At 44.2% G+C, this 16,683-nt stretch overlaps 1 protein-coding gene across 8 annotated transcripts in view; it reads left to right on the top strand.

Moving 5' to 3' along the window:
- The window catches only part of LRRC3B (leucine rich repeat containing 3B), a 96,505-nt gene extending 81,939 nt beyond the window's left edge, over window positions 1–14,566 (top strand). For 7 of the 8 annotated variants that reach the window (XM_043893898.1, XM_043893890.1, XM_043893891.1 and 4 more), the window contains exon 2: window positions 13,298–14,566. In XM_043893898.1, coding sequence (XP_043749833.1) covers window positions 13,462–14,241 — 780 coding nt within the window. In that variant the 5' untranslated portion in view covers window positions 13,298–13,461 and the 3' untranslated portion in view covers window positions 14,242–14,566. Of the gene's footprint in view, window positions 1–1,839; window positions 1,897–13,297 lie in introns of those variants that run through there. The other variant, XM_043893895.1, reaches the window with a different exon arrangement.
- Window positions 14,567–16,683: the final 2,117 nt, after the last annotated feature.

The raw sequence follows: 16,683 nt of genomic DNA, 5'->3' as shown, positions 1-16,683 counted from the left end.
AATGAAGAATCAGTCTGAAATTGAAGGCAAATCACATAAGGGTTCAGGATAATTCACCCACTGCTTGTTTCCTGCTAGCAGGTTGGAGGGGTAGCAGTTCCACTTGGTTTGACACACAGGCATTCTGGAAAGGAAAAATCATGAGATTCTAGAAGGAAGGATAATTTGGATGCAAATGAAATCAGGGTCCAGATGTCAGCCTCAGGTTATCAGCCTGGATTACTCGGCAACACTTTGTGTGAAGTCACAGGTCCGGGCAGGCATGCTGGTGGGTGAGTGGCCGAAATGAAATTGGAGAAAAGCTTCCCTCAGGGTTCTACCTTTAGGTCTCTGCAGTGGAGAGCAGGTTTCATTTGATGGACACCTTTTGCAGACAAAACCACAGGTGAGGACCTCAGAGTAACTGCATGCTGGCCATAGCACCTGAATTAATAAAATACTGTTTATTTCAGTTCTGTTTCATCACAGTTGCTAAGACGTGACCTTTAAATTCTTCCCTGAGATTGGGATTGACATATATACATTACTGTGTATAAAATAGCTAATGAGAACCTATTGCATAGCACCGGGGGGAAAAAGGAGGCACGCTCTGTTTGTAGGACATATATTAAGTTAACTTAAACATGCATTCCAATATACATTAGGTACAGACAGGTACTGTTTGTTTCCACTTATACGAGGTACCTAGAATAGTCAAATTCAGAGTCAGAATGTACGTTGGTAGATTCCAGGGACTGGGTGGGGAGTTGCTATTTAATGAGGACAGAGTTTCAGTTTAGAAAGGTGAAAAATTCAGGAGATGGATGATGGGGAGAATTGCACAACAATGTGAATGTACCTAGTGCCACTGAACTGTACGGTTAAATATAGTTAAAATCGTGTGTTTTATATTGTGTGACTTTTACCACAATAAAAATATTAAAAAAATAAAAATGATAGATTGAAAGATTATGTAATAACGTGGGAAACTATTGGTAAAGTGAAAAATTCAGCCAATGATATGCATATAGTATGAGTTTCATATCTGTATGTGACACTCTTAATATATGTTTTTTAAGTTCTTCAAAACTTATTTGGAAATAATTTCAAATGTTTAAAAAGTTGCAAAAATAAAGGTAGTACAAGGAACACTCAGAAAAACATTCTTCACTGAATCTCTAGAAACTTGGTTTTCCCTGTAGTTGTCTCTTTGATATTTGTCTCTGTTTGGATGATGGCTTCCGAAGCCTTGTCTCCAAGAGTATGCGTCAAACAGAAATCGCTCAACAAACAGAAATAACTAACATTTACTGGCTTAGTGCCACATACTGTTTCAAGTGCTGCACCTAAATGATCTCTTTTAATCCTCACTACAAATGGAAGAGGGTTTCCCAGGTGGCTCGGTGGTAAAAAAAATCTGCCTGCCAATGTGGGAGATCCAGGTTCGACCCCTGGGTTGGGAAGATCCTCTGGAGAAGGGCCTGGTAACCCACTGCAGTATTCTTGCCTGGAGAATCCCATGGACAGAGGATCCTGGCGGACTATAGGCCATGGGGTCACAGAGTCGGATATGATTGAAGACTTAGCACACACCCACAAATAGAAGAAGTATAGCTTCTGCTGTGATCTTTGTTTATACAGGAGGAGACTGAGGCAAGCCAAGGTCATGGATGGAACTGGGACTCAGTGTCAGACACAGTCTGACCCCCGAGCACCTGCTCCTGGCTGCACAGACGGAGCTCTGACCCCACTCTGGACGCTGAGCCATAGGCACCAGGGATATGGAAGCAAACAGTATTTAAAATGTATTATCCAGATTTGATCTTGGTCTTGAATGAATGTCTTTCATCTACATATTGGCTTTCCTGATCTACTTGGGGGATGCCATAGCAGTTTGGAACATTATTGACACTCATGGTCAGTAGATAGAGTTAAATGGTTTGGTTTCTACTGATAATGTAACTGCTAATGCCCTTCAGCATTGAGCCATTACAACCTTCTTGAATGAGGTTTCTATCAGACTTTAAGAAGCATTTTTTCTAATAGCTGTTGGTGTGAATCTGTTAAGTATCAATCAGGCCTTGTGGTTATTAACATAAATATATTAACTTTTTAAACTGTTAAATGGTTATGTGTATCAGCTAGCTTTTTTGAAGTAATAGTGTCCCCAAACCTGGTGGCATTGTGTACAAGTTCATGAGTAACTGGGTGGTCCTCTGCTAAGGTGGGCTCACTCATGAGTCTGTGGTCACCCGCGGCTCCGATAGTTGGCTCTGATGCTCTGGTTTGGGTTTTCCACATGTCAGGAGTGTGGCTGGGCCTAGGCTGGGACAGTAGGCCTTCCCTTCATTGGATCACTCACTACCCAGCGTGCTGGCCATGGTGGCTGGGGAGATTCCAAGAGCAAAGGCAAGAGCACGTGCCGACTCTTGAAAAGGCTGAGGTTTAGAATAGGCAAAATATAACTTCTGCTTCATCTGCAATCAAAGCAAATCCTAAGGCCACTTCTTTTTTTATCCCCAGGAGCTCAGATTTATTCATTTTAAATAATAAAAATACAACTTTCCAAGAATTGGATGCAATTATAAGAAATTACTCTGAAAATTCAGTTTCCCTAATTTAAAACGTTCCAATTTAATTACAGCTTCCAGTAGAAATATGCATAAAGTTGTCACTTTGTGTCAGTAAGTTGCATGAGAAAGAGGATATAAATTTTGAGAAGGCAAATGAAATGTACCATTTATAACAACTTTTCTTAAAACCATAGTCTAAATATTCTAGTTCTCATATTCACATTTCTTAAAATCCAATCCTGTTGAGAAATGGGTTAATAAGAGTTGTAACTGTATATGTTTAATAACTATTTGCCACTCCATTATCCTTGCCTGGAGAGTCCCATGGACAGAGGAGGCTGGCAGGCTACAGCCAATAGGGTCACAAAGAGTCGGACACGACTAAAGTGACTTAGCACACATGCAAGTGATTGAATGTCAAAGTTAGAAGCTTCTGTTCAGTTCAGTTCAGTTCAGTTCAGTTCAATCGCTAAGTCGTGTCTGACTCTTTGCAACCCCATGAATCGCAGCACGCCAGGCCTCCCTGTCCATCACCAACTCCCAGAGTTTACTCAAACTCATTGAGTAATGATGCCATTGAGTCGGTGATGCCATCCAGCCATCTCATCCTCTGTCGTCCCCTTCTCCTCCTGCCCCCAATCCCTCCCAGCATCAGGGTCTTTTCCAATGAGTCAACTCTTCGCATGATGTGGCCAAAGTATTGGAGTTTCAGCTTCAGCATCAGTCCTTCCAATGAACACCCAGGACTGATCTCCTTTAGGATGGACTGGTTGGATCTCCTTGCAGTCCAAGGGACTCTCAAGGGTCTTCTCCAACACCACAGTTCAAAAGCATCAATTTTTCGGTGCTCAGCTTTCTTCATAGCCCAACTCTCACATCCATACATGACCACTGGAAAAACCATAGCCTTGATGAGATGGACCTTTGTTGGCAAAGGAATGTCTCTGCTTTTTAATATGCTATCTAGGTTGGTCATAACTTTCCTTCCAAGGAGCAAGCGTCTTTAGAAGCTTAGATAGGGCTAACTCCAAAGCCTTCTCTTGGAGTTACCACTCTCTAAGGTTTTCAAGGGTCTTCCCAGCTGACACTAGTGGTAAATAACCTGCCTGCTGACGCAGGAGACGCAGGTTCCATCCTTGCGTTGGGAAGCTCTCCTGGAGAAGGCAATGTCTACCCACTGCAGTATGCTTACCTGGGGAATCTCATGGACAGAGGAGCCTGACAGGCTACAGTCCATGGGGTCACACAGAGTCGGACACAGCTGAGCACACATGCGCAAGGTCTTCAAAGCCCTTAAGGATCATGTTATTAATGATTCTTTCAGAAATAAAAGTGGTGCCTGAGGCAGGATGAGGAAATCGGAGAGCCTAAAATTGAAACATAGTAATATCCCATTTGTTGCAATTTATTTATGGGCATGTAAGTTTTAATTGAGATATTTCCTTCATTAAACAAACTGATCCTTTGTGATAACTATAGATTAGTCATTTTTTCATCTCTACCTGCAATGAATGTTATTAATAGTTGGTGGTGATTATTTCTGTATGGTAATATTATTTGGCCTGAGAAGGATCAAGTGGCAAATTGAATTCTCATTTGCAAAGCATGTCACCTCGTTTTCCTTCAGAATATTTGGATGAAGTAAGAGGAGAAATAGTAGAGATAATATTAAATGTTCTTTAGTTAGATCTGAATTTACCAAGTATCATATTCCGTGGGTGGTTATTCTATAAAAATTACAGGGCACCAGAGGCCTTTGGCAGGGGGGCCAAGTATGTTTGGATAATTGTGAGTTAATAGGTTCCTTTGCTGTCATTTCTCAGAACCTTAAATAGGCTGATGACCATTATAACTCTCAAAGAGGGCGTTTCTCAGACTTCTGTGACTGCAACTTGCAGACGGTATTCCACAGAACGCTTGGGAAATCTGAACTTGACTATGATGCCTTTGAAGGTGTGTTCAGGGTCAGTAACATTTTGTCAGGCATCTGCTATGCTGCTGCTGCTGCTAAGTCACTTCAGTTGTGTCTGACTCTGTGCGACCCCATAGACGCAGCCCACCAGGCTCCCCCGTCCCTGGGATTCTCCAGGCAAGAGCACTGGAGTGGGGTGCCATTTCCTTCTCCAGTGCATGAGAGTGAAAAGTGAAAGTGAGGTCGCTCAGTCGTGTCTGACTCAGTGACCCCATGGACCACAGCCTACCAGGCTCCTCCGTCCATGGGATTTTCCAGGCAAGAGTACTGGAGTGGGGTGCCATTGCCTTCTCCGGCATCTGCTATGAGAGTGGCACAATTACACCCATACATGAAGCCTGTGAAATAGGTGTTATTCTTATATATGGCTGAGAAACCTTAGCCTCCAAACAGTTGCTTCGTTTTCCCAAGATCCCCCAGCTGGTACCCAAACTGAGAGTTGACCCTGGTTTTATCTAACCTCAAGCTTATGGTGTGCTGTACCCTCATCTAAGAAAGTTTAAGCGACTTTTTAGGGTGACTCAACAGGTCAGGAGACACCATGTCTTGCATACTTTTGTACTTTCTGTAACTCCTAACAGAAAATAGCTTGTCAATCAGTACCTACAGACCAACCCCTTTTTTCTTACCTAGTTAATCCTACGATTGTGCTCATGGCAAAAATTGTGATAGTAGAGATTATAAGATAAAAGGTCAAAATTCTCCATACCATCTGCTCTGGAACCATGCTTTAAAGATAAGACTATTATCCATTTTTTATATGCTCTTCCATAACGTTTTAATTACACAAATGTGTGTGTGTGTCTCTGTGTGTGTGTGTCTGTGTAGATTGTTCTCTTTTGTTTTACATAGAGGGGATCATATATATACATTTTCACTTAATATTTATTTGACATCTTTTATTAAATGTAATTATATATAATGGTATATTAGTTTCAATTATACAACATTGATTCAATATTTGTATATATTGCAAAAAAATTGCTACAATAAGTCTAGTTAACTTCCATCATCACTTATAGTTACATTTAGTTGATTTGCTGTGTTATATTAGTTTCAGGTGTACACTGTAATGATTCTGTACTTTTATAGATTATATTCCATTTAAAGTTATAAAACATTGGCTGCCTTCCCTGTGCTGTGCATTTCATCCTTACATCTTGTTTTTTTAATACTTAGTAGTTTGTTACCTCTTAATCCTCTTTCCCTATTTTCCTCTTTTCCCATGCCTCTTCCCTCTGTTAACCACTAGTTTATCTTCTGTATCTGTGACACTGTTTCTGTTTTATTGTACACATTTGCTTGTTTCTACATATTTTGGATTCCACACATAGGTGAAAATATACAGTATTTGTCTTTCTCTGACTTACTTCACTAAGCATAATATCTTCCAGGTCCATCTATGTTGCTGGAAAAGGCAAGATTTCTTTTTTTCTTATGGCTGATAGTGTTTCATTGTCTACACATATGCCACATTTTCTTTATCCATTCTTTATTCAAGTGTTAATGGACATTTAGGTTGTTTGCATATCTTGGCTATTGTAAATAAGGTGGCAAACACTGAGGTACTGTGTCTATTGAAATTAGTGTTTTCATTTCCTTGAGTTTAGATCTGAATCCTGTACTTTCCCCACCAAGTCATTGACTATGATAAGTTTTTTTTTTTTTTTTAGTGGTTACAGTCATCCATCCCAGTCAGGAATGCAACTGAATTCGGCATGGATAATGCTTTCTAAAAGCAGTTTTCAAGTTGCCTCTGGACCTTGGCGTGTCTTTGGGAGCCTACATTTGTGTAGATTGTGTGTTAAGAGTTTGCAAAGCTCTCGCTGTTGTCAATGCCTTAGGCACTTAGTGGGAAATAATGATGACAGAGAAGCAGAAAGAATATGAGATGGATGGATCCCCACTCAGCCTTCCTATAACCTTGCAGCATGATGAATAATGAATACAGATGTCAGGGAAGACATAACCTTATCTTTATTTAGCACCCAGAGAGAGAGATGCTGGGTTCAAAAAACAAAGTGTTGTTTATTTGTTAGTGCTGCCTGGAAACAAACAAACAATCTAAAAGTTTCCAGATAAGCTTTGTTCCGGGACCTTACTGAGGACGATAGCCCGAGAGAGACAGCCTCTCAGTAGCTCCAAGGAAGTGCTCTGGAGAGGAAATGGAGGGGCCAGAATATACAGTAAGTCCCTTGCAAATGAACAAGTTCCTTTCCAAGAGCGTGTTCCTAAGTCCAGTTTGTTCATGAGTCCATCAAAGTTAGCCTACGTACCCGACTAACCCAATCAACTATATAATACTATTCTGTAATGGGCTTATAATACTTTTTGCACAAATAATACATAAAAAAATTAAAAAAATACGCATTTCTAATCTTACAGGACAGCACCTTGTAAAGTACACTAGTACCAGCTACATCACCACTGCTTTTTCACTTGCTTCGTAACATTCTGGACTTGAAATAAAGATACTACACTAATGTATTATATACAGTAAAGTACACAAAAGCCCAACCACTTACAGAGGGTCCACACATATAACAATGTACACCAGACATGTGTTTGGACGTTAGACTGAGCGACAACTTAGTTGACAGAAAATTTGAGCAAATAAAGAAATCAGTATGTAATTTCCTAACCACTGGACCACCAGAGAAGTCCCCTATTATGCCAGAATTTTAGACAAAGAATTTAAATGCACAGAAAGGTTTGACCAAGGTTACAAATACGTGATAGTCTGTATTTAAACTTAGATAATTAAGTTACACCAAAGCAGAGCTATATTTTTGTCTAAGTTGGGGCGCTTCAGGGAGTTAAAGAAAAGGGAAAGTAAACTGGTCATGTCTAGGTTATACAGTCCCCTGTTTTTTTGTTTGTTTGTTTTTTGGGTTTTTTTAGGTCTTTATTTTATATTGGGGTTTAGCCGATTAACAATATTGTGGTAGTTCCAGGTGAGCAGCAAAGAGACTCAGCCATCCACATACCTGCATCCATTCTCCCCCAAACTCCCCTCCCATCCAGGCTGCCATACTGGGGTATAGCCAATTAACAATACTATGATAGCTGCAGATGAACAGTGGAGGGACTCAGCCATCCACATACCTGCATCCACTCTCCCCCAAACTCCCCTCCCATCCAGGCTGCCGTATTGGGGTATAGCCAATTAACAATACTATGATAGCTGCAGATGAACAGTGGAGGGACTCAGCCATCCACACACCTGCATCCACTCTCCCCCAAGCTCCCCCCCCATCCAGGCTGCCACATGACACTGAGCAGAGTTCCCTGTCTATACAGCAGGTCCTTGTTGGTTCTCCGCCTTAAATATAGCAGCGTGTACTTTCCATCCCAAACTCCCTAATTACGCCTTTCCCCCATCCTTTTCCCCAGCAACCATAAGTTCCTTCTCTGTCTGTGAGTCTGTTTCTGTTTGGTAAATAAGTTCACTTGTATCATTTCTTTTCAGATTCCACACATAAGGGATGTCTCCTTCTCTGACTTAACTCCACCCAGTATGTCAATCTTTAAGTCCATCCATATTGCTGCAAGTGGCATTATCTCATTCTTTTCAATGGCTAGTTAATATACCGTTATAGGGGCTTCCCTGGTAGCTCAGTCAGTAGAGAATCCACCTGCAATGCAGGAGCCCCAGGTTCAATCCCTAGGTCAGGAAGACCCCTTGGAGACAGAAATGGCGAACCATTCCACTATCCTTGCCTGGAAAATCCCATGGACAGAGGAGCCTGGTGGGGTGCAGTCCACGGGGTCAAAGAGCTGGACACGACTGAACAGCTAACACTAAAAACACTAATATTCCATTTTATGTATGTGCCACATCCTTATCTATGCCTCTGTCGATGGACACTTAGGTTGCTTCCATGCAAGACAGAGTGTTTAATCAGCCACTGAAAGAACTGCCTTCTCACTTACTAGGCTGCTGATTCCTTTTTTCCTTTTCTTTCTGGAAGCAGTATTTGAGGATTGCCACCCGATTCCAGCATTAATCACTGCAGCTCAGAAACTTGTGTGACAGGGGACTTCCCTGACTGTCCAGTGGTTAAGACTGCACTCCCACTGCAGGGGGCACAGATTCGAGCCCTGGTCGGGGGAGTTCTGCAAGCCCAGAGGTGCGGCCAGAGGGGAGGAAAGGAGACTTGTGTGACAGGGACATGGGAGCAAGGCTCGGGTCTAGGGGTAAAACGGTCCTCTTTGGGGGCGCAGCTCAGACCTGACAGCACACCCAGAAATCCTGTAGCTTCCTCGTGGCCCCAGACATATTGGAAGGGAGTGAGGGGGTGAGGATAGGGCAGAAGTAATGAGTTGAGAAATGCGAAGGGAAATTTAGGAGGTAGAAGCGATGCTGTTTCATCTGGGCTGTCCCCTTGCTGGGTCGTCTTCCTTCTCGAGAAAGCAGGTGGGCTGCCGCTGTGCCCTGTCACCCCACCAAGGTGACCCCAGGGCTCCCTTATGTTCCACTTGCTCATTCTGAAGTTAGCAAGGAGGCATTTCCCCTCCTCTCCCCCTCACAGAAGGATGGCTTGTTAGCTACTCTGAGTTTGTGGTTAGACCTCTCTGGGTCAGAACAGGAGGGCATTTAGGCGCCTCCTTAGCTCTGCCCTCTGGCGGAGAAGCCCCGGTGTCTGCAGAATGCCCGGTTTTTACTCTGAGAGACACAGCTCCCCACGGCTTCCCTTCCCGGGAATCGCTGTTTAGCTAACCAGTACTTGCAGGCGATGCCAAGCTGATAATCCCTTTGGAAAACAGTCAATCAGCACGACAGAGCGGAGAGACAGTTCTTCTGTCCTCCCTGCTGGAGGTAACCTTGATGCGGTGTCTTTGGACGTCTCTACATTCTGCGTCTGTTGTCACTTCAAAGTCCTGGGTGAGGGTGACGGCTCTAGAGGCTGTTGCAGCAACACAATTTAGCCAACCCCAGAAGATTCCATCCCCTTTTTGTGAATCACAGAGAGAAAATGAAATAGTTTTGAGTCCAACCTCTTTGAATGCAAGGAATATGCAGGATTTAGACTTCCAACAGGCATTCCATCCTGTGTGTAGGTGGACCATTTAGGGCATGAAGGATTTCATCTCAAGACAAACCACACTCTGATATTGAGATTTGTCCTAACCATCTCTTGTCTGTGACTGTGACCATTGGACTGACCATTCTAGAGAAATAATGACTAAGTTTAGAGATGTGTGCTGAGAAAAAGTTCTATTCTTCAAGGAGGAATCTACGCTTGTGATTTTGCCACTAACAGAGGCTACTGTTTTGACATGTAAAACCAACAGACATTTGACTAGCCGATGTTTATGTGTCAAAATAATGAAAATTACCGTAGGGAAGAAAAAGCACAGCTAGATTGCTGAATATTTCAGATTCATTCATACAATGATAGATATTTATGTAGCACTATGCTAGGAGTTGGAAATGCTCCTGGAATAATAGTAATAATAACTATAGCTAATAAGTGTTGAGCACTTGCTCCCTACTATGCATTGTGCTAAATGCTTGGCGTGGATTATCTAATACAATTCTCATGTCAACATTGTCATCAGATGCTTTTATAATCTCTGTGAGAAGGGGAGTGAGATTTGGAGAGGTTGATAACTTGCCCACGAGCACAGTGCTCATAAGGATGAAAGCTGAAATATGAACTCAGTACACTGTTTACTTCTTAATTGCTTGTTATTATGTCTACATGAGGCGGAAACAAGTCCCAGCCCTCACAGGGCTTAGAGTCGAAATTGTTGTTGTTTAGTTACTGAAGTCGTGTCTGGCTCTTTTGCAGTCACATGGACTGTAACCCAGGCAAGAATATTGGAGCGGGTTGCCATTTCCTTCTCCAGGAGATCTTCCCGAGCCGGGGATCAAAACCGAGTCTCCTGCCTTGGCAGGCGGGTTCTTTACCGCCACCTGGGAAGCCCATGGTCTGAATTAGAGAACACTTTTTTCCAGATGGACTCGGTCTCTGGAGAGATGTGAGTGTCCTCCAGAGGAGGCTTTGCACCGTTTCACAGGATTTAGGCAGGTGGAGGTGGCACGGATTCAATTGGTGGAAGTTGCTTGAGGACAGGAAACTCTCATTTCCGTGTTCACGCTCATTTCTCCAGCTCCTCTCCTCCGTCCAGCAGCCTGTGCCTTGTCCTCTGCCACTGCCTCCTTCTCTGATGTTGCCTCCAGTACCTTCCTTCTATGTCTTTTCTCCCCCATCTAAGCAATTGCTACAGTCCCCAAATGCCCCGCGATGAAGGTTTGCAGGAAGGAAAACATGGGAGGGAGGTGGACCCACACTGCAGATGAAACAAGCTGTTGACGGATGGCTTAGTCAGCCTCGGGGTTCAGCTCCAGCCTCTCTGGCATTTGAGGGACTCGAGATTCCAAAAGCACATTCATTTCATTCTGCTGTTGCTAATCTGATTTTTTTTTTCCATGATGAACAACCCAGTTCGTTATGTTTTCAGCTCACATTAATCTTCTTTTCTGTGAGTTTGGTAACATTTGGAGTCATTTTCCTCTCTATTTATCCATCTGGGATCTTTAGAAAAGACAAGTTTGCAGAATCTTTTGTTGCTCACGGCTGTAAGAGGGATGAACCTTCTCCTGGTTCCTTAGATCCTGAGAGAGAATCCTCTGAAGTCAGGCACGGGTTCCCTCCACAGGGCAGGGAGCCCCCTCCCTGGGGCTCATGGAGTCCTCCGCGTGGGACTGAGCCGCCGCGTGGGACTGAGCCGCCGCGTAACAGCATCAGATGCCGCAGCAGTCCCTGGATTTTGTTTGTCCCCATGGAGCAGATGGAATCGGGAAAGAGCTGTAGGGGTAGTGAGAGGAACTGTGAGACTCACCAGTCAGAACAAAGGCTTTGGCTTGACCGCCGTCTGTACCACTTATGAGCTCTGTGACTGTGGGTAAGGTACAGAGTCTGCCTGAGGGCCACTTCCCCCGTCTGCGAGAGTGCCTGTCCTCTTTACACGGGAGAGCGGTTTCAAGTGTAAACTTATTCACATCTCTATGTTGGCGTAAGTTCATAACCTTGCTCATATCACTAAAGCTTTGCAATTTCTTAGGCCTTTTTCCAACCACAGCTCAATAGGAAATATATGTATGTATGTATATATATATATGTGAAAGGTGAAAGGCACTCAGTCATGTCCGACTCTTTGCAACCCCATGGACTATACAGTCTACAGAATTCTCTAGGCCAGAATACTGGAGAGGGTAGCCTTTCCCTTCTCCAGGGGATATGTACATGTATTATATACATATATATATATATATAAAATTCTTCCCCAGTAGCTCAGCAGTGAAGAATCTGCCTGCCAGTGCAGGAGACCTGGGTTCAATCCCTGGGTCAGAGAGATCCCCTCTAGAAGGAAATGGCAACCCACTCCAGTATTCTTCCCGGAAAAATCCCATGGACAGAGCAGCCTGGTGGGCTACAGTCCATGGGGTTGCAAAGAGTTGGACATGACTGAGGGACAAAGCAAATAAATATGATTTTATATATATAAATGCTCATATATATATCCACACACACACACAAGAAAAGAATAGGGTATTGAGGAAGACTTCGAGGCTAGTATTTCTTTTTGGGGGGGACGTTACATTTTTGTTTTATTTTAGAACATTTCGCTAGAATAGATTACTTGAAAGAAAATTACAATATCAAAAGATATATATATATATACACACACACATATATATGTAAAATTTAATGTTCTCAATAGATATTGCCAAATTTCTTTCCAAAACATATTCTCAAAATATGTGTTAATGAGGATGCCGTATTATTCTGTTCTTATGAGCATACAGATGGTATTTTTAAAAATTATATTGATAGAAGAAAAATATTCATAGCTCATTTTACAGTTGCATTTTTTTGGCTGCTAATTATGTCAGTCCCCACCCCCAGCTTTACTGACATAATTTTATACAGCACTGTATAAGTTTAAGGTGCACAGCTTAATGATTTGACTTACATATAAGAGGCTAGTATTTCTTAAAACTCTTTTTATACTAAAAAAAAAAAAAGACTTGGAGCTGTGTGTCATATTCAAAGATCTATTGGAGACGGGCTACATTGTTTAGAAAACAAAGAGAATCCTTTGGAAATTCAGGTAAGGACATCCTTCCAGGTGGGGTGTAGTCCCCGGAGGTCCTGAGGGAGGCAGCTCCTTTGGCGATTCCAGGCTTAAGGTCCCTGGAAACACTGTGCTGGGAAGGTTGGGATGTACCCATTCATCCCATTCATAATTCAAGTAAGGGGTTTCTTTAGGGAAAATACGCCAAATTGGACAGCCATTCAAAAGCCACGAAAGCGGTTGTTATCTACCATCATCAACTATACAGTATCAGGGTGATTTCTCGTTGCCGCCCACGGGAAGAGCTCGGTCACATTGATGCCTCTTGCAGGAGGAGGGAGAGGGGTGACTCCGTCTGGTTGCTGTCGACTTTAGGAAGGGTGCAGGATGGGGCGAAGGCCAGTGGACAGGAGAGGAATCTGGACCGTCTGCTCAGCTTCCGCACCAGGAACCAAGGCGACGTCACTTGGAAATGTCGTTTGTTGACCTTCCGCTCCCCCAGCACCTGGGATTTGAGCAGAGACTCCGATTACGCAGATAACTCCCAGGGGTGCTGATGGAAATTACCTGCCTAACAAGCTCTCCTGCCCACATAAAATACCAGATGCCTGTTTCATTGCGATGCACCCCCCCACCCCACCCCCCGCGTTTGCAAAAGAGCTCATTGCATCTGCTTTCTTCCCTTTAGGTGCCCACGCAAGGACCGGCATGATGAAGAGATGCGTGTGTGAGTAGCAACCCTTTGGACCACGCCGGACGGAGACCAACAGTGTGGGCAGGGCCGGGACCGTGAGCACACGTGCGTGTCGGAGTAGATGAGGCTTGGGCTTGTGATTATGCTGACATTCCAGCATGAATCTGGTGGACCTGTGGTTAACGCGCTCCCTCTCCATGTGTCTCCTCCTCCAAAGTTTTGTTCTTATGATACTGTGCTTCCATTCCGCCAGTATGTGTCCCAAGGGCTGTCTCTGTTCTTCCTCTGGGGGTCTAAATGTCACCTGTAGCAATGCGAATCTCAAGGAAATACCTAGAGATCTTCCGCCTGAAACGGTCCTCTTGTACCTGGACTCCAATCAGATCACATCCATCCCCAATGAGATTTTTAAGGACCTCCATCAGCTAAGAGTCCTCAACCTGTCCAAAAATGGCATCGAGTTTATCGACGAGCACGCCTTCAAGGGAGTCGCGGAAACTCTGCAGACTCTGGACTTGTCTGACAACCGGATCCAGAGCGTGCACAAAAACGCCTTCAATAACCTGAAGGCCAGGGCCAGGATTGCCAACAACCCCTGGCACTGTGACTGTACGCTCCAGCAGGTCCTGCGCAGTATGGTCTCCAACCACGAGACGGCCCACAGCGTGATCTGCAAGACCTCCGTGCTGGACGAGCACGCGGGGAGGCCGTTCCTCAACGCTGCCAATGACGCCGACCTTTGTAACCTCCCCAAAAAAACGACTGATTACGCCATGCTGGTCACCATGTTCGGCTGGTTCACCATGGTGATCTCCTACGTGGTGTACTACGTGAGGCAGAATCAGGAGGACGCGCGGAGACACCTCGAATACTTGAAGTCCCTGCCGAGCAGGCAGAAGAAAGCCGACGAACCCGACGACGTCAGCACCGTGGTGTAGTGTCCGAGCTGCCTGGCATCGGACGGGAAACCCGTTTGGGATTGCAGTAGAATAAGCTGGTTTACTTCTCTCATCCATTGTAAACATTTGAAACTTTGTATCTCCGTCTCCTTTGAATTATGCCACTGTCGAACTTTGGACAAACATGACAACCTAACAACTCATTTTCGTTTTAGGCAATCCACCCCTGAATTGTACCCCTGGCGGTATATTCCTGAGTCGGCTACTTCTCTGAACCTCAGTTAGATCCATCTCACTATTTAATAATGAAATTTATTTTTTTAATTTGAAACCAAATAAAAGCCTAACTTTGAATCATGAAAAAGAGAGTGACTTATTGGTCCAGAAAACTCTACGGTCATTCCATTGCTTTAAAGAGAAAAACAGACAACCCATGTGAACCTAAAGAGCTATCCCAAGGAGAGATGTGTTATTAAGTTCTACTGTACACTGGGGAGCCATAGCTGAGTTATCAGCCAAGTAAAGTGTCTGTCAGACTTCAAAAGAGGCAGGCTTAGCAAACCCGGGTGATAGTACATAGCATGACATCCTGCAGAGCCTTACGTTCTGATGCTTCTAAATGTTTGGTACCTAAAAGTCAGTGTGTTTAGCTAAACACACCCATGTCTACTCTCTGCTAGACACATGGGAAAGAAAAAGCCCACACATATTCTGTCCTCAAGAGTACCTTGTGGTGAACAGAGGTCTCTGACCAGCATAGAAATGCCTGTGCCAAAAATGAAGGTCCCAGTAATCATGTAAACATCAACTTGCAAGCCTGGTGCCAAGCATTTGCCTCCCGTTACTATGGTTCTAGGGCTTCCCTGGTGGCTTAGAGGTGAAGAATCCACCTGTAATACAGGAGACCCAGGAGATGAGGGTTTGATCCCTGGGTGGGGAAGATCCACCGGAGGAGGGCATGGCAACCCACTTCAGTACTCTTGCCTGGAGAATCCCATGGACAGAGGAGCCCGGCAGGTTACAGTCCATGGGGTTGCAAAGAGTTGGACACGGCTGAGCAGAGGAGCATGCATGTACACTACACCTCTAAACCCTCACTCCTAGAGGAGAAAGTGACAGCCACCCCATCTGCAGAGGAGGAAGCTGTGTGTGAGACAGCCCCAGTGTCCTGCCAAGGAGAAAGTATCAGAGCTTGAGCCAAGCCTCCCTGTCCCCAGAGACTGGGGTCTTCTCATTATGTTCTGACTGGGTTGGTTGATAGAGGTACAACTTAGTGTTAAGAAAAAAATGCACCTGTGTTAAGCATCCAGTTCCACACATTTGACAGACACACACACCTCTGCATCAAGACGTTGTGTCCCTGATACTGTTCAGAGATAGGAGAAACCTCGTCTGGTTCTTAGAGGAGGGAATTGTGTATCTACGGTTTCAGCTGCAGTTAAACGTCAGAGACCTGGGTGAGATCTCGGATGGTGTGGCAGGTGAGGAAGCAGAGGGAAGACTGGGATAAGTGTGTAGGGGGGTGGGCTGGACGAAAGGGTCTGTGTAGGGGGAAGCGAGAGACCTACTGAGGTCACATCATGAGGACTGGACCCAGACTCTGGAATAAAAGCAACTAATAGTGTTTATGGGACCCTTCCTGCACACCAGCCACTTCCTCTGGGTTGTCCTGGTTAATCCTCCCATAGCCCTGGGATGTAGTCTTTTGTCAATGAGGAATCAGAGATGCGGGAGTTTAACTAATTAATTCAGGATCCCAGAGCCTGTCAGCATTGCAGATGTTGACACCCGGTCACCTGTGGACCTCAAAGCCGTCCTGCTGTATGCTTTGCAGTCGTTGACTTGACTACTTCAAGTTGCTGGCTCCCAAGGCCTAGAGGTTTGCAGACTCCCAAGCAATGGTTTAATTAAGAAAGAACAGCAAAAATAGCCCTTTGTGGGTTTAAGTAGGAAGGAGGGATCCTTTGCTGTTTTGACTCACATGGCCTTCTCCAACTCATATGAGAGTATTTGGGGGCCTTCAAGAATCACATCTCTGCGCATGGAAAGCCCTATGGGTCCTGTCCTGTCCATATAGCTCCTGAGATGTGAAATTCAGGGTATGGGACCTAGAAGGCCTGCCTCCCAGAGAGAAGGAAGCCAGATTGTCTGCCTGTCTGTGCTAACTGGATTCGAATGACTTTCAGCAGCACTGGGGCTTTGCTGAAGACTTAACACCCCCTGGAGGACAACCTTATAATATATCTCTGTAAGTATTACCACGGAAAGATGCCTAACTGAATACACTACCTTCCCCTGAAGAATAAGATCATTGCTAAGATCACCTTTTTAAAATACCCAATTAATTCATTGTATTTATTTGTGTGTGTGTCACATTCATTTTAGAGAAGTTTTCACAAGTCACGTAATCCATTTCAGGTTGCTTTTTCCAGATAATCTTTTGTTCCTGTCATTGTTCCTATTGGTGATGTTCAGTTGCTA

Source organism: Cervus elaphus, chromosome 32, assembly GCF_910594005.1.
Source record: "Cervus elaphus chromosome 32, mCerEla1.1, whole genome shotgun sequence".
Classification (NCBI taxonomy): domain Eukaryota; kingdom Metazoa; phylum Chordata; class Mammalia; order Artiodactyla; family Cervidae; genus Cervus; species Cervus elaphus.
The sequence above is the reverse complement of the archived record's forward strand: the minus strand, read 5'-3'. Positions and strand labels throughout refer to the sequence as shown.